Genomic DNA, 19,075 nt, shown 5'->3' with positions numbered 1-19,075 from the left:
AAATATATTTTTATGCACTGTTAATATTCAAAGCATTGACAGAGGAATATACATACAATTTGGCACACATGGTTTGGACCAACAAAAAACAAACAAACTTTATCACATTTAAAAGGAGTGCAGGTTAGCAGGTCCCCACAGAGTACTGTATGAGCTTTGAACTTTAAACCCTTGGATAACTAAAAATCAAAACAAAAATATAAAGGTAAATCAAAAATAACATAGTAAGTAAAACATTTTTTCTTTCTTTTTTTTTTACTGAAGCAATTGCTTCTCACATGGCACTCTGGAACAGAAGCACCGTCCACAGGTTCACAAAGGGAGCCCAGCAGATTAGAACAGAACACTAACCAGAGGCTGACAGAGCACATCACTCCCCACACCAGTATGGCGGTTGCACCCCAGTCCATTTCACCCAGCTCCGCATTTTGCTTCCCACAGCCAAGGAGAAATTAAATGCATTTGAAAAGTTGGCCCAAATGAGGGGGACCTTCACACAAGTGAATGTGTTTGTGCCACCTGCACTGCAAGGATGAGATACAGGCTGCAAATGTAGAGCAAAACACCACCCCCAACCTCCCCCAAAAGCCAGGGTGGGACAGGAGTGCCACCGCCATGCTTGCAAGTGCATTAAGATCAGCGAGCAGAGTGCAAAATACTAATACCAACTGTTCTCGTAACACAGGCCTCTTATCAGACAGGAGGGGGAGATGGAGGTGGAAGGAGGGTCGTTGTGACGCTACATCATACTGTAGCAGAGTCGTGTGAGGTGGAAATGTGGCAGGTAGGGTGGGGGATTTTAAAACCTGACAAACGACCTGAGGACACACACACATCTTCACACACAATGGCACACCACACATGGCACATGAGGGAGGCCACTCATGCCAACACAAAAACTTTTTTTTTCCCATTTTGTTTTTGGAAACAACTTTTTTGTTTGTTTTTTACAAAGTCACTAGTCACCATCTGAGTCTGAACAGTGAAGCCAGAGTCAGAGACAGGCAGGCAGGCAGGCAAGAGTCATGTTTAAAGCAGATGACACCGAGATGCAATTTACAATGTCTATCAGGGGGGATCAAGGTGCTAATTTAGCAAGCAAAGCAAAAACTAAAGAAATCTGTAAGGGGGTAACTACTTTTTCACAACCCTGTAATTATTAAAAGGGACATTCCAGTTATTTTCACTGTTGGAGTTACTGACGTAGTTTTAATATTAGTCATTAATAACAATTATAAAAACTTAGCTGGATATGAACCCAACTGCCAATATAACATTTCAGATTTTATAATAGGTTGAAATTAGGTTAGTGATATTAAATGCTTAAAAACTGCTTCACCTTCTCCTTTTATTCATATTACTAAAACATCTACAACCTGTTGAAATACTGGCTGACAGGACCAAATGCTAGCAAACCCAGAGAGAACAAGGCACGGAGAGAGGGAGTTAGAGGAGGAAAAAAGAGAGACTACAGAGCCATCTCTGACGAGCCTGACGCCTGTTGCTATGCCGACCATATAGAGGGAAACAGAAAGAGGAGGAAGAGGGAAGAGGTGGGCAGGCAAAGCATGGACAACAGCTCCGGCTGAATTTGCCTCTCCTGGGTCAGCGTGATCGAAAGGAAGTATGGAATGCAATGAAATTCCTCTTGGACGACCAGGGAGGAAAGAATGTCTGGAGCAAAGGAAAACAAATACCCCCCAAAAAAACCCTTAACCTTTTTCACTTGCTCAATTCAAGCACCTCACTGTCGTGGTGCGACAGTGGCTCTTTCATCGGATTTAGAGCGTGCATGTCTGTGTGTTTGCACAGAAACAATTTCTCTCTTAATGGACACCCTGCACTTCTTGCCAACAGTTGGTTAGCCAGAAAAATCTGTAACTAAGGAGAAGGAAGCTGGAAAATAATATCAGCCACTCTATTCAACAGAGTACAGAAAGGTTCATTATGAGAGGAAATTCATATTCAAGCAAAGCAACGACATGAACTTGATTGGAATTTGATGGGAAAGCATTTCTTTTGCTCAGTAGTTCCTAAGTTGTTAAACATGATGATCAGAAACTACAATGAAAATATCTCCAAGGGAGGTGAGGTGCATCAGCCAATCAGATGCATCTCTGACTCATCTTTAGTGACATAACTGAGCTGGACACAGAAAACAACATACAAGTGAGTGGGTGTGGTTCTCGGTTTATCCGCCTGCCTTTGGTGCCTGTCTGTGGGTCCGGCTGGTGATGCTGTGGGAGGTGAGTGTGGTGGTGGGGGGGAACTCAGCACAGTGAGGGGGGAAAGCGGAGGTGGCAGGTGGAAGTCAGAGCAGAACAATTTAGCACGGTGGGAGTTGAGATGCAGAGGCGGCTCGGGGGTCAAGGGTGGGGCCAGAGTGTGAAAGGAGATTAAGGTTGTCAGGCAGATGGTAATTTGCCCCCAGGCTTGGACCAAACCCACCATCCTCCAAGGCTCTCCTGATGCTTTGTTTCCAAATAGCAAAAATCGATTAACACTGTGAGAGGAGAGGGTGGGAGATGAGATTAGAGTATATACGGGGTTGTAGGATCATATTTTTTTTTAGAGGCAAATATAAAGAACAGAAGAGGAAAAGGGAGGTGGGAGCAGCCAGGCTTGAGTAATCACCCAGTAGGTGAGGCAGAGGGGAGGTAAAAGAATGAGATTGGTGCGATAATTTCAAATTTATCCCAACTCCTTCCCATCTTTGCTACCACTACACCCCCATCCCTCTGCAACTCCACCACCAAGCTCAACCCTGCCACCTCCCCTGCTCCCAGGACACAAACTCCCTGCTGCTGGTCTGCTTGACTATCCATCTTTGCCTCTCAGTTCTCCTCCTTCTTGACCTCTTCCTTCTTCTCCTCCTCCTTCTCTTCCTTCTTCTCCTCTTTTTTAGGCTCTTCTTTCTTCTTGTCATCCTTCTTCTCCTCCTTCTTTCCATCATCCTTCTTCTTGTCATCCTTCTTCTTATCCTCCTTCTTCTTGTCCTCTTTCTTGTCCTCCTTCTTGGTTTCCTCCTTTTTCTCCTCCTCCGGCATTGGCTCGGTGGTGAGGATCACCTTGCCAATGTTGTTCCTCTCCTGCATCTTTCTCATAGCATCGCCAACCTGGAGGAAAAAAGTTGGATAATCAGAGAAATCTAGATGAAAGGACCAATAAAGCAAAGAGCCCAAATATATTTCTAAAGAAATCTTCAATGAACGTGAAGATGCCAAGAAAAAGCCTGGTTACTCTCAAACTAAACAAATCCAAAGCAATATCTGCTGCTTTGCTGCCTGTTATCTATAATCTTCTGCCAACAAAAAAACCCCAAAAAACTAATTCAGGCTTGTTTTCAAATATCAAATAGTATATGAGATTTCAGTAATATTTCAAGGGGAAATTAAACTGTTTTGGCTCTATGCAACAAGCAAAATGTGATAAAAGTGGCAAAAAAAAGTATCTATAGCTCAAACAGATAACACTAACCATTTTAATGTCATGTAATTTTATTTAGTAGTGTTCAAAGCATTTGAAAAGCTGAATTTAGAGTCATTGTCCTACTGTTTATCGAAAGGTTTCATTATACAGGAGCAATTCAGAAGTAGAAAGTATTCATCTGGATGTATCCATCTTTCAATTACAAGAAAAATCTTGTAATTGTGTTATTTAAAACCTTCAGACCCCAGATTCATGAAGTTATTTTTCAAAGGTTTTTTTCCAACAGTTAGTATTATCTTTGGTGCCACTGGTTATTTGGATGTAGTTATGGGAGCTACGATCTCAAGATTTGCGCTGATTGTTTTAGTTTAGAAATCGAACATATTTTTAAAGCCAGGTTTTTCTGCGAAAACTGACATATGATTGACCCTGAATGCTGAACAACTGGTTGGACACTCCAAAATGTGATCTTTTTCCTATCAGGTAAACCACCAAACCTACAGAGCTGCACTGACAACCATCTTTGGGGTAGGCACTGTTACAGAGTGAAGAAAGTTAGTGGTTTTCAAAATTATTGAGGTGTTTGAAAAGTAAGTCAGGGGAAGCACAAAAGGTTTAAAAAGCCGTGTAAGATGAAACTGGATTTTCTATGACATTTCAAAACATGTCTGTAGATCATTCAGGTATTGAGTGAGAGCAAGACTTTTTGTAGATAACAGCAAGGCTGAATGAAGAAAATAAGAGTCGCTGTGTTTAAATCTTTTGAGCTTTTAGGCTATGTCTGTTATGGAGGATGCTGGATTTTGACATGCGTGCAGCCCTTGAGTTGAGATAGTGATCTACATTCTTGTTGGGGAATAGACATGAAGACACTGTTTACTGCTAGCATAACTAATTGCACTAATCGCTAAAATAAGATGTTAAAATGATTTAAAATATCATCACTGCAATGCTTCTGTCTCTGTTCCAAAATATTAGTAAAACCATGTTTTACAATGACTCCTCTTTCATACATGTGGTGCGATAAATACTGCTCTTATATTTTTTTCTATTATCGTTCTTAAAGAGAAATTTGAATCAGCTAAAACTGGTATTGGGAAGTGAAAGCCTTACAAAAAACAGAAGAAGTCTGATTGGTGCATCTCTGCTGTTGCACTTTGTTAGCTGTTGATAAGAGCATAAAATTATTTCTGTAAAACCACTGAAACTCTCTTCATGGGGTTTTCTTTTTATAACAAGACATAGTTGACAAATAGACTATGGAAGTTCATATTTCATGTGATGTTCATATTTCATCACGTGTCCTCATCTGTAATTATGTTTTACATACATTCTTGTAGCAGCAATAATCTCCACTCATGTAAGAAGCTAAGGACAAATTAAAGAGTCTTTGTCAATGTATGTCTGCCTACGATGCAGTTCTGCTTATAATTCTGACTGCATAATGTCAACAAATTCAGATGAAACTTTGCAATGTTTATTAAAGTTTCTAAATTCTAAGGCTAAAATGTACATGAAGTAAAATCCATCTCCTGTTCAAACCTTCTTGCACATTACTGAAACAGTCACTATTTTAAAATACCAATAATTGTTTGCTTGTTTTAAAAATTGTAATATGAATCAAAACAAGTTACAATGATAAAAGTATGCATGTCTAAGTCTAGTGTAGAGTTATTGATGCTAAAGAAAATGTGCTTTACAATAAAATTGCTTTAAGGCCAGTGGAAATAAGACTGCCAGCAGCAGATATGCTGCACAGATGGTCTTGTTAGTGCTATTTTAAGACTTGAAGATGTGTACATATCCTTTAAATGTACCCATTCATCATGTTAAGAACAGCAATATGTTGGTGCCTGTTGCAAAAGATATCTCAACATATTCCTGGAGAATTTCTACCCTCGAGTAAATGGTCTTCTCTAGCAACTGCCCCTGAACCCCCATGTGGAGATAAATTGACCGAGTGGCTCTCCATCATAATGATGAGTGGAGGATCCCAGCCAAGATCTGCTCCACCCTCCTCCTCTTTTGACCACAGAGCTCTGTCCACTGTCTGTTTTTGTCTTCACCACACCCCCCCTCGTCTTCGTTCCTCCAATCCCCCACCCTATTTGTGCAAGGCCGGCAGACCACCTAACAACCAATGCCAAGGCAACAAGGCCATCTCCTAGCAACGTAAAGCCTTGCTGAAACGTGGCTCTGACGACTCCAACACATGGGAATGCAGGGCGGGGGGTTGTATGAAAGTGAAGGGAGGGGGTTGGAGCAACTGGTATCCTTCAGAAGAAGAGGAGGGATAAGTTCAGGAATAACAAAAATCATTTCTATGTAAGCGGAAAGTCAACGTGAGAGCGGCTGAGGCTCTTTCAATCATCTCTGCCCCACCTCTAAACTGCTCTTTCTAAGATAAAAACCAATTCCTCGACTCTCAGGTACACTACCTGTACATAAAAGAATTCAAATATAGAGGATAGGAGTACGCAGATGTTTATGCATTAAAACATTACTGGAGTGCCTTTTATGTTATAATTTTAAACATCTCTTTAGGTTTAAATAGGGTTTCAGAGGAAATTTTCCAAAGAACCTCTCGAATTCTCCTGTCCAAGGTGACGAGAGGACAACAGCTGAGACATCTAATTTGTGGGATCTAAAATTCCAACTGTTATGGCAGAGAAGCAAGAAGACAGCCATTGTTTAAAGAACATAATAGAAAATCAAATTTGCCACAAGACACGTATAGGACATGGCAAACATGTTCTGGTCAAATGAGAACAAAAATTGAGCCTAAATGCAAACATATTCATTCCAGCATTTGTGGTGGAGAATTAACCCTGACAACTGACTGTCTTATCAGACTATAAAGTAAATACCAGGACATTTTAACACAGCTTGAGTTGCTTTCCACATGCTCGTCCCATTTATGAACAACTGCTGCATATCACTTTTTGCTAGAGGAACTTTTACCACAGTCCGTTGAAGGAATGGCCCCGTGATATCAAACTGCAACATAGCAACCAGAAATTGCTTGGTGTACTGCCCTGCAAGTTGCAGGGACTCATTAGTTGGTGCAAGCCTTTGGGAAAAACGTAACGCACAAGCCAAATCCGTATTTTTGATGCAAACACAACACAGTCCTTCTTTTACAGAACTGGGCCCATTTCATCTAAAACCTGTGGGAATAAGAAGTAACTCTTGCCCTATTATCTTATGTTTAAATGTGGATTTGACATAAAAAGGCAATAAATTATGAAAAACTAAGAACTTTAAATCCCTGTACCAACATGGCTCCTCCTGATTATCTTTGCAGATGTGCAGGGCAGTGAAAAAGTTGTTGCCCGCTTTCAGATTTTGTTTGTCTTTGCATTTTTGTCACACTTCAATAGTTCAGATCATCCATTAAATTTTAACTTCAGACAAAATAAAACTAAGTAAATATAAAATGCAGTTTTAGAATGATAATTTAATTTATTTAAAAATAATAATAATTGCACCCTAAACCTATTAACTGATTGTGCAACACTTGGTTGCAAAGTCTGCCATCAAACGTCGATAAATGACTGACTCTTTTACATCACTGTGGAGGAATTTTGGCCCACACTGGAGGATTTCAAGCATGAATGGCCTGTTTAAAGTCACATCAATAAATCTTAATTGGATTTAAGTCTAGACTTTGACTAGGTCACCTCAAAAGCTTAATTTTATTGGGGATCTTGGGGCAAATATTTTATTTTCCTTTGGTCAGCAGTGGTTTTACGCTGATGATCTCATATTAATGTCATTTTAGCCCAGTGTCTTTAGTATTGTTGAATCATGAACAACTACCCTAACTGAGGCATGTAAGGCCTGTAGCACTTTTAGTGTTTTCTTTGTGACCTCCAGGATGAGTCGATGTGCTCTTGGAATAATTTTGGTAGGCCGCCCACTTCTGGGAAGGGTTTGTAACCCTCTCCAGATTGATGAGGGTCAGTGAGTTTGTTTCCTATCTGCTGAATTTCTTTAAATCAGCTCATGATGTCTTGCTTTGTGAACTCTTTAAGCCTACTTCTTGTTGCTAGACAGGTTCTATTTAAGTTATTTATTTACTTTAGGTCAGGCAGTTATCAGGCCTGGCTTGCAAAGACTTGTAAAACTGAACCAAAGGAAAGTGGGTAATAAGTTAATTAATGATTTAACAAAGGGGGTGGGTAATTTGTCTTTCCACCCAGGCCAGGCTGGTTTGAATAGATTTTTTAATCTCTTGATAAATTAAAACATAATTTAAATTGCAACAGTACTTTATCATATGGATCTGTTGGAGGAAACATGCATGCTAATTTTGCAAATGATGTTTAAGCAGGTTTATAGATTTCTCCCATAAATCAGAGACATGCAAAGGGGGAAGGGTTGTGATGAAAGGGGTCAGGGCGTGGCATTTACACTCGGGTTAACATAATTAATCTACTGCTCCCTGGTAGCTTTTTGTCTTGGTGACACCATGTGCAGGAGTATCAGTGTCAGCAGACAAAAACCTAAACACTTTACACTAAAGACATGACATTCACCTTTATCTCTTCTCTGTATCTCCACATCATGTCTTTTTTCATACATCAGAGCTCCTCCCTAAAATAGACGCATATGCTGACTAAAGGATGTCGCCATAGCAACAGAAGAGAAAGAGGGAAAAAAAGATACACTGTGAAAAGGGAGAAAGAGAGAATAAAACCAGATAGAGAGAGACAGAGAGGGAGTAAATAACCTAAGGATGGCAAAAAAGAAGAATCAGATATAAAGAGCAGACAGATGGAGAGGCAGAGAAAGAGTGTCAGATGGCGAGAAAGACAGCGGGTGTTTCTCTCTGGCCACACTCGCCCAGCCAAAATACTGACCAGCTCTGACTTTGACAACAGAAGATGTCCTTATGACGCTCCCTTTTTTATCCATTCTCCCTCTCTATTCATATCTGTTAGCACTGTTATTTTGTCTGCAACAATCAGAGCCTGTCGGCCCTGGAGACTTTTGCTGCACGAGACACTGTGTCTTGTGGACAACTTTCGGTTTCTGATAGTGAGTCTTCACGGCCACACCCAGCTGCTGCAGATCCTACCAGCGAGCACACAAAGACCACCTGGCATTCATGTGTGTGTAAAGCATTTTCAAAATGTAAAAAAAATGAATGTAATTCAGGAATGACTGCGGCCAAGTCGCAATAAACCCATCAGGGTAAGAACAGGAGGGATGGATTCAATTAGTTTAACATCCAAATACAGATGCTCTTCAGGAATATTTACTTCCTTTTTGGACAAATGAAAAACAAGTACAAGAACAGATCAAAGAAAATGAAGGCCTAAATTCCTGTTTTAACCAATCAAAATTGTTTTCTGTTGATTCTTAATAAAGTTTTCTTTAAAATACCAAGTGGAAAGCTTCTTAACACTAGATCTGTGAGGTGATGTGGGTTGGCCTATCCCCAAAAATTCCAGTCTGATCTGAATGATCTTCTGAAAATTAATAATGTAGTATAATGTTTGTGGTTTTGGAACAATATATTTTTAAAACCTATACAATGCTGTAAAAAGTATCTGCCCCATTGGAGATTTCTTCTGTTTTTTATTATCAGACAAAGATAAACTTAGTAAAACCAGAGCAGTTTTCAAATGATCATTTAATTTATTTGTTAAATCCTGAATTAACTGTGATTAAGCACATCATTTTGGACAGCAGTGTTTAACTTCACTAGCTGCACCCACACCTGATGACTGTCAGACCTGTAGAATCAACAAACTACATTGAGCTTTAATTATTCTAATCAGGGATCAGATATCAGGATGTTGCAGCTGTTACAGGCTTGTTTTTATGAGCTGAATGAGAAAATAACCGGAAAATCGATTAATCTGAGCCAATCACCTTGTCCTTAGACTATTTAAAACCCCTTTTCTCTTCAATCTTCTCATTCTGAATGAGTTCATCACATCAAATTTATTTTGTGTTTGCCCTGAGTGTGGTTGCTGTTTTTATCCCCAGACTCTGTAGGAGCATCAGAAAAATGAGACTTAATATGCTGATCAATTTATGAATTTCATAAATCATGATGCAAATCTGACCAGCGACACACACACACACACGAAACCCAATGTGTTGCTGCCCTTATGACGTTCTTCTAACTTTTTACTCCAATTCATAAACAGTGTTCGATTTCAGGACGCTGCTTCTTCATGTTGGTTTCATATCAACAAGGAACATGATATTTTAATCATAAATGTAATTGAAACTGTTTTTTTGATGCAGTAATAGTTATTTTGGATAAATCTAATTCCATAAACACTCTTGGCATTGGTAAAGTATTTTATGCAATTAAAGTTAGCTATAGATTTCTGATCATCATCTTCACTCAACCCATCCATCTGCTCAATTCTTACTCCTTATTTCTCCTTCAGTCTCAAAATTTCTATTTTGCCTATGGGATGCATGTAACTGGGTGCATGTGCATATACAGGTATGTATTTGGATGTGTACATGCATGCTCACACATGTAGATATGTATGTGTGCGTACAAGTATATGTACTTACACTAAAATATGGATCTTTTAAGTTACATTTGATATACTCTGCTCGAAAAAATAAAAGTAACACTTAAACAACACAATATATATCCAAGTAAATCAAACTTCTGTGAAATCAAACTTTCCACTTAGGAAGCAACACTGATCAATCCATTTCACAGCTGTTCAAATAGAATAGACAACAGGTGGAAATCTTTGGTGATTAGCAAGACACTCAATAAAGGAGTGGTTCTGCAGGTGGGGACCACAGACCACTTCTCAGTACCTATGCTTTCTGGCTGATGTTTTGGTCACTTTTGAATGTTGGTGGTGCTTTCACACTCGTGGTAGCATGAGACGGACTCTACAACCCACACAAGTGGTTCAGGTAGTGCAGCTCATCCAAGATGGCACATCAATGTGAGCTGTGGCAAGAAGGTTTGCTGTGTCTGTCAGCATAGTGTCCAGAGCCTGGAGGCGCTACCAGGAGACAGGCCAGTACACCAGGAGACGTGGAGGAGGCCGTAGGAGGGCAACAACCCAGCAGCTGGACCGCTACCTCCGCCTTTGTGCAAGGAGGAACAGGAGGAGCACTGCCAGAGCCCTGCAAAATGACCTCCAGCAGGCCATTAATGTGCATGTGTCTGCACAAACGATTAGAAACCGACTCCATGAGGATGGTATGAGGGCCCGACGTCCACAAATGGGTGTTGTGATCACAGCCCAACACCGTGCAGGACGCTTGGCATTTGCCAGAGAACACCAGGATTGGCAAATTCGCCATTGGCGCCCTGTGCTCTTCACAGATGAAAGCAGGTTCACACTGAGCACATATGACAGACGTGACAGAGTCTGGAGACACCGTAGAGAGCGATCTGCCACCTGCAACATCCTTCAGCGTGACCGGTTTGGGACTGGGTCAGTAATGGTGTGGGGTGGCATTTCTTTGTAGAGCCACACAGCCCTCCATGTGCTCACCAGAGGTAGCCTGACTGCCTTTAGGTACCGAGATGAAATCCTCAGACCCCTTGTGAAACCATATGCTGGTCCAGTTGGCCCTGGGTTCCTCCTAATGCAGGACAATGCTAGACCTCATGTGGCTGGAGTGTGTCAGCAGTTCCTGCAAGATGAAGACATTGTACCCATGGACCTATGGACCCAGACCTGAATCCGATTGAGCACATCTGGGACATCATGTCTCGCTCCATCCACCAACGTCATGTTGCACCACATACTGTCCAGGAGTTGGCGGATGCTTTAGTCCAGGTCTGGGAGGAGATCCTTCAGGAGACCATCCGTCGTCTCGTCAGGAGCATGACCAGGCGTTGTAGGGAAGTCATACACAATACTGAGCCTCAGTTTGACTTGTTTTAAGGACATTACATCAAAGTTGGATCAGCCTGTAGTGTGTTTTTCCACTTTAATTCTGTGTGTGACTCCAAATCCAGGCCTCCATTGGTTAATACATTTGATTTCCATTGATGATTTTTGTGTAATTTTGTTGTCGGCACATTCAACTTTGTACAGAACAAAGTATTTAATGAGAATATTTCATTCATTCAGATCTAGGATGTGTTATTTGAGTGTTCCCTTTATTTTTTTGAGCAGTGTATTTTAATCAGTTGCATGTATAAAAACATGTTTCATTATACATTGTACTATGCATAACTGTGCATATAACAGACAAATTATTATTAATATTATAATAATTTAGTGTGGTATTCTCTAGCATCCCCTTTAACAGGGAGTGTCACACAGGTGTGCTAAATAGAGCCAGGTTGGTTTGGGTTGCTATTTTCCTTTCATAACTCACACTGAGCATGCTTCTGCTGGAGGTTTCTTCCTGTTAAAAAGGAGTTTTCCTTTCCACTGTTGCTGCATGCATGCTCGGCATGAGGGATTGCTGCAAAATCAATGACACAATGGAAGAAACTGTCCACTGTCGCCAAATGCTCGCACAGGAAAAGTGAATGCTGCAAGTCAGTGACTCGATGCAATCGTCTGGATTTCATTAGATAGAAAACAGTATAACCAATTTGAACAATACATTGAATTTGACTGCATAATTTGATAACTAAGATCATTTTGGAATGTACAGTACAGACCAAACGTTTGGACACACCTTCTCATTCAAAGAGTTGTCTTTATTTTCATGACTATGAATATTGTAGATTCACACTGAAGGCATCAAAACTATGAATTAAAACATGTGGAATTATATACTGAACAAAAAAGTGTGAAACAACTGAAAATATGTCTTATATTCTAGGTTCTTCAAAGTAGCCACCTTTTGCTTTGATTACTGCTCTGCACACTCTTGGCATTTTGTTGATGAGCTTCAACAGGAAGTCACCTGAAATGGTTTTCACTTCACAGGTGTGCCCTGTCAGATTTAATAAGTGGGATTTCAAGCCTTATAAATGGGGTTGAGACCATCAGTTGTGTTGTGCAGGAGGTGGATACAGTACACAGCTGATAGTCCTACTGAATAGACTGTTAGAATTTGTATTATGGCAAGAAAAAAGCAGCTAAGTAAAGAAAAACGAGTGGCCATCATTACTTTAAGAAATGAAGGTCAGTCAGTCCGAACAATTGGGAAAACTTTGAAAGTGTCCCTAAGTGCAGTTGCAAAAACCATCAAGCGCTACAAAGAAACTGGCTCACATGAGGACCGCCCCAGGAAAGGAAGACAAAGAGTCACCTCTGCTGCGGACGATAAATTCATCCGAGTCACCAGCCTCAGAAATCGCAGGTTAACAGCAACTCAGATTAGAGAACAGGTCAATGCCACACAGAGTTCTAGCAGCAGACACATCTCTAGAACAACTGTTAAGAGGAGACTGTGTGAATCAGGCCTTCATGGTAAAATAGCTGCTAGGAAACCACTGCTGAGGACAGGCAACAAGCAGAAGAGACTTGTTTGGGCTAAAGAACACAAGGAATGGACATTAGACCAGTGGAAATCTGTGCTTTGTTCTGATGAGTCCAAGTTTGAGATCTTTGGTTCCAACCACCGTGTCTTTGTGCGGCGCAGAATAGGTGAACGGATGGACTCTACATGCCTGGTTCCCACTGTGAAGCATGGAGGAGGAGGTGTGATGGTGTGGGGGTGCTTTGCTGATGACACTGTTGGGGATTTATTCAAAATTGAAGGCATACTGAACCAGCATGGCTACCACAGCATCTTGCAGCGGCATGCTATTCCATCCGGTTTGCGTTTAGTTGGACCATCATTTAGTTTTCAACAGGACAATGACCCCAAACACACCTCTAGGCTGTGTAAGGGCTATTTGACCAAGAAGGAGAGTGATGGGGTGCTGCGCCAGATGACCTTGCCTCCACAGTCACCGGACCTGAACCCAATCGAGATGGTTTAGGATGAGCTGTACCGCAGAGTGAAGGCAAAAGGGCCAACAAGTGCTAAGCATCTCTGGGAACTCCTTCAAGACTGTTGGAAAACCATTTCAGGTGACTTCCTCTTGAAGCTCATCAACAGAATGTCAAGAGTGTGCGGAGCAGTAATTAAAGCAAAAGGTGGCTACTTTGAAGAACCTAGAATATAAGACATATTTTCAGTTGTTTCACACTTTATTGTTCAGTATATAATTCCACATGTGTTAATTCATAGTTTTGATGCCTTCAGTGTGAATCTACAATATTCATAGTCATGAAAATAAAGAAAACTCTTTGAATTAGAAGGTGTGTCCAAACTTTTGGTCTGTACTGTATGTACGAACTTGAAATCTGTCTTGATTTCTTGATGATTTAATTGGCTTGACCTTTTTTTTTTTACAAATGTTTTGAATTGGCTCAATATAAATAAACTGACGGAATTGAATTAAATTTAATAACTGCTTTTTGTATTTACTCAGGCTATATTTGCCTTATAGACACATCTGTTAGATTTGAGCCATCTAAAGAAGACAAAAAAGAAAAAAATCTTTGGAAGGGCTAATTCTTTATGTAGCTCTTTTATACTGGTAACTTGTCGATGGCTAATTTTCACATATTTAAAATTCTTAAATATTTTGTGTGTCTTTTGCAAAGATTTTACACTCTAATGCCAGAAAATAGAGTACTTTTGTTATTCCTTGTTTGACAACTGATTTTTACAGGAAGCCTTCTTTGTTTTTGGAACACCCATAAACAAAAACACTGTAAACGTATGAGACAATGGCAAAAAAACAACAACACAAACCTGCTCCAGATGCCAGGTAGAGTCGATGCGGGGTTTGACTTTGCCCTGCTTGTAAAGATCCAGGATGGTGTTCATGGCCTGGGTGATAAGCTCCATCTCCCCGTCCAGGTAGCCCAGGTGAAATCCGCATACGGACTTATTGCCTTGAATAAGGCTGAGCGTGTGGATGGAGAACTGGTGGTACCAGTTCTTAGCCACGGCGATCAAGTTCTTCCTCTGACCCGCCAGCATGTTGGCTGCACCTGAAGGTAAGAAAGATCAAAGAACAGAGACATTTTCACTACATTAACTTTACATGGTGTATTTTAGCATTTGTTAGTGTACAGGTGTTAATATTGTGTTTATATTTATTTAAAAAAATAAAAAGTGGCATTATTACAAGGTCACATCTCACTTATGCCATGAGAACCACCTGCTATTCTTTGTTTCCCCTCCATCTCTCAGTTGTTTCTCCCACTATTCTATCACCCTGAAAATCCTCTTTAGCACTTCAGCTGTCACTGATATCACATCCTCCAATTCCCCTCCTTACGGGTTCACTTAACTCTCTCTCTACTCTCAATCTTTCCTTGGATTGGAGGAAAGGGGTGTGGCATGTGGAGGGGTGGGTGAGAGTGATACGGACAAAGCATGCTCTGAGAGAACTGATGGACCCGGTCCGATGTATTCACACACATTCCAGGTTTCATGCAGATAGAACGCCCCATTGTTCCACCGTGCCTACTTCTAATAAGCTGGAGGAGAAGCAGCCCCGTGCAGAGAGACCAGAGAGTCTGAACGGTTGAGGGTGGAGGGCACCATGCTGGGTAGCGGCTTTCTGAGCAACATGCAAAAAAAAAGGCGAGGTCCTGTTCTCCGTGGAATCCGACCCAGCCCACTCAATGCATGCATTCAGATTGGCATTGTAATAGAAGGAGCGTAAAGGGCTTCCCACGGATGACACAGCACACTGAGCACATGAGCCTCCACAGAGAGTCCAATCCGCCAACTAGAAAGCAGCTTTTACTCTGCAGCAAGTGTGAAACCCACAACTATACTATTTATTTACAACCATCTGAAAAGTCTCAGGAGAATGTTGTTGTTTTATTTGGACAAAGTAGTTACAACTTTGTCTTTACTCAGTTGCTACTTAAAAGTAAAAAATGTAATAGTGTGAATACTTTGGGATAAAATCCAGATATACTCCAAAGTGAAACAATGTAAAGAATTTGGTCTGATAATCCGAATATGTCACTGATCAGTCTCTATCTCTAGACTTTGAAGAGAGGTGTCTGCAAACTCTCTTCAAAGACTAGAGATAGTCAGCAGGCTTGAAAGAAAGACTTAAAGACATCATCCAGCAGTGCATCTTTTTTCATTAAAATGTGTACACTGAAAATAAAAAAACAAAATAGGGTAATGACGTATGCATTTCCACCTCAGCTGTTCTCAAAATACAAAGATTATAAACAAAAACAAAAACACAAAAGGAAAATGTTTTTGCCTTTTGTGTATTTGTATTGATGACATCACAAGAGGCACAAGAATTTAACTGATCTGCTGGTATTAGCAAAAACTATGATCAACAAGTGACCTTTGACAGATTTTTGACAGATTCTAAAACATATGAGTTGTGTTTAAGTTTCAAGAGTTTCAACTGTAAAGTCTTTGTGTCACAGTTTTAGCTACAATGACCCAAACCATGACGGATGCTGCCTTGGATGATGTTGTGCCACCACTAGTGCTAACAACTGCAGGCTTGTAGAATCAAGAAATCACCTAAATAGAACCTTTCTGACAACATGAAGCAGGCTAAAAGATTGGCAAAAGCAACTCATCATAATCCGATCTAAAGAAATAAAGTCATTGGCATCTTTCATTCTGTAAAGGGCCACACAGCTCAATCTAAGACTTTGGGACTCCAGTGAATTACACTGAAAGCAATTATCCACAGATGAAGAAAACAGCAGCACTAAACCTTCTCAGGAGAGGCAGGCCATCCAAGAGGTAATAAAGATACCCAGAATAACACGTGAAGTCTGAACTTAAATCTAATTGAGATGCCTTGGCATGACCTTATACAAACCTTATAAAACTCTCGAATGTGGCTGAATAAAAATAGTTCCTCCACCCAAGCAGTTATTAGATTTAGGGGGCAATTACATTTTCATATAGTGCCAGGTTGGCTGCTGCAGCCTTTCAAAGTACAAGTACACACCCTTGAAGGAGTTAGTTGATTAAAAACTTGCAAATAAAGAGGAAGAAACAGCAAGAAAAATACAAGTAGTCAGAGCTGTGCGCTGATTGGTTGCCTTTTGTCATGTAATCAAAGGCAGTGCAGGTTGTCTTCGGGAGGGAGGATGTTAACTTGATTAAAAAATATTTGGAACAGAATAACAAAACAAATAAAATTATTAACCACAACATGTTGCTCTGCAAGTAACACACTATATCCACGGTGAGTTTGATTGCTTTTACAAAAAGTCTGGCTAATAACTTTGAATCTGATCCATGTTTGAAATCTGGCCCATTATCTCATCAGCAAAACATAACATAAATGGCATTCACTAGAATTTAGTAATTCAGGCTATAATGTGTTTTTACAACTGATTATCTTTCAACTGAATTTATTTTCACTTACCATAGGTGATGAGCTTTCCCATAGGCTTTAGCAGATTGTAGGCCTTGTGGGTGTCTGATCCTCCGAGAGGGTCGAGCACAATGTCCAGCCCTGGGGCAGAGGAAACAAGCGGTGGAAGTTATCTCTGGTGTCAATTAATCAAGAGCAGCCCGCCAGGTCTCCTTAGTGGGCCCCTCTGCATGTCAAAGTTCACAAGGAGTAGCGAGTGTAGCCAAGCTGTTCCATGTTTACTCAAACCCATAAAGGAGGACAAGAGGAACCTAACCAAACCTTCCTATATGATTGTTTTTTCTATTCATGTCTGTCATCTGACAATTGGGATGATGTGTCTCCCTGCTGCTATTATTTCAGTATAACAGTCCAGCTTCTGCACAGAGGTTGGATAATAGAGGTTTCCATTTGGCTTATTAATGTCCAACCATGTAGGTTCTGCCTTAATGATGTTCCTTCGTGCCACTGGGAACTCCCTAAATTGGGCTACCCCTCATTGCTCTGATAAACCCTGCTCCTATTGATTGCAGACCCTCACAGCAGGACTCTGCGTTGACCGGAGCACACATGAATTGACAGAGTTGAAGATAGAATGGTTGGTGGTGACACATTGATCCAGATGTCTAATTGGATACACTCTGTGCAAACTGTCAGGTCTTGCTTTCAACCTACATATCTCCAATGTCTGCCTTACTCAGAAATGAGACAGGTTGGAGAGATGAGCTTCTGGGAAACAATATTTTTCTTTAAACAGCAAGAAGAGCATGACCTGGATTTTGTTTCATTTAGCTAAACTAAGGCATTTTTGTCAACTTCCTTGTAGCAATTTCAGCTACATAAAGTCATTCTTGCTACATTTTTGGAGCATATAGTGTCAGTGTTTGAAGAAAGGATTTTTCTTGGTGGGAAAATGACTCCCTGTGTGCTGCCAGTCTGATGCGAATAACAGCCATCTGTGAGAAACTGAGAAAAACGGCATAGCATCTAACCATATCTAGAGTTTATCACACAAAGTATTACTTTGCACCATCTATTGTACTAATATCAAAATGCTTAATGTGATAAACAGTTTTTTTCTTAAGTGCATTCCTCTGTGGAAACAAAATCCAAATTTAGAACATTTAATCTTTGCGGATGCTTGTTTTTTTTCACCTTTTGGACTGATCTTGCGAACTTCCTCCACATAGTCCCTGGTGCGATAGTCGATGGCATGCGTGACTCCACCCTGACTGATGGCCTCATGTTTGCTTGCTGACGCAGTGCCGAACACGGTCACATCTTTCACAGTCTTGCACAGCTGAGTGGCTGCAATGCCAACGCCACCTAAGGAGAGAAAGAAAACCCAGAATTTAAAACAGGAACATATAGAAACTAAATATAAAGTTAGATAAAGTGTAGGGACATACGCCTCTTACTTTTAACCTTTTATCTCCAGAGAATCTTGGCTCTCCAACTTCAGAAGAACAACTGGATTTTATAATTTAGACAAAACGAATCCTCAGTTTAGTTGTTAGAGAGGCTTACTCAAAATGATTTTGACAGTCCAAACTGCTGTTGTACCGATTTGCTTGAATGAAAGCTATCATAACTGTGACTAAGTAATTATTGATACTCTGAAGCTGCACAAGTTCTGTCTTTCAGATGCAGTACAGAAAGTCCACATTTGGTAAAACAATGTTTGCTCCCCTCGTCGACTTGTCACAGTAGTTAAACCAAATTTCACTTCTGATTGGGTGATCAGTCCTTTGTGACGTCTCCTCTTCCAGAAGCATCGGCTGCCAAGCGGCTGTGCTGTTCAAGGACCACCACAGAACTGAACTCTTAAGGTAGCGTTTGTCCAAAGAAGCCAGACCAGATTAATTCACCAGGTCTGATCAACTGTTAAAAATTGCAGTTGTGCTAAATGCTTTTCCCCCCATTGTATGCTAAGCTAAACTGTCTGTGTTTGAGTGAAGCTCTACAAGATTCCCTTTTTGTTTTATAAACTCGGACAACATAACTTTTAACAAGCGCATCACCCAGTTCTAGTTACAAAGTGTGGAGTCTTCAGACATCAAAAAAATCCAGTGGCAAAGAAAGACTTGTACTGCTGGTTGGTTTTAAATGGTACCTTCAGCTGGTAATGTAGCTGTTTGTTTTGAAAGTGATTTGACAGTCACTCGTGGGTGTGGAAATGTGCATACAGGGAAACCAACTGAAAAGAGAGGTGAACAATTCATGGCTCCAGCCAAAAGTTAAGCAGCTTTCACTTTCCTGTTGCTGGGAGTCTTAGAGCAAAGGCTCACAGATTATCCTGGTAGTTCCAAAACTTGGGGCTGCAAA

The 19,075-nt window shown here is 40.6% G+C and overlaps 1 protein-coding gene across 1 annotated transcript in view; it reads right to left on the bottom strand.

Annotated features, from left to right (window-relative positions):
* The window catches only part of LOC124864255 (synaptic vesicle membrane protein VAT-1 homolog), a 37,901-nt gene continuing 18,826 nt past the window's right edge, over positions 1 to 19,075 (bottom strand). The window contains exons 3-6 of the mRNA XM_047358947.1: positions 17,906 to 18,076; positions 16,763 to 16,852; positions 14,143 to 14,384; positions 1 to 3,116 (exon numbers count right to left, since the gene is read on the bottom strand). Coding sequence (XP_047214903.1) covers positions 2,835 to 3,116; positions 14,143 to 14,384; positions 16,763 to 16,852; positions 17,906 to 18,076 — 785 coding nt within the window. The 3' untranslated portion in view covers positions 1 to 2,834. The remainder of the gene's footprint in view (positions 3,117 to 14,142; positions 14,385 to 16,762; positions 16,853 to 17,905; positions 18,077 to 19,075) is intronic.

This window comes from Girardinichthys multiradiatus, chromosome Y (genome assembly GCF_021462225.1).
Source record: "Girardinichthys multiradiatus isolate DD_20200921_A chromosome Y, DD_fGirMul_XY1, whole genome shotgun sequence".
Lineage (NCBI taxonomy): Eukaryota > Metazoa > Chordata > Actinopteri > Cyprinodontiformes > Goodeidae > Girardinichthys > Girardinichthys multiradiatus.
This window is presented reverse-complemented; position numbering and strand designations above follow the sequence as displayed.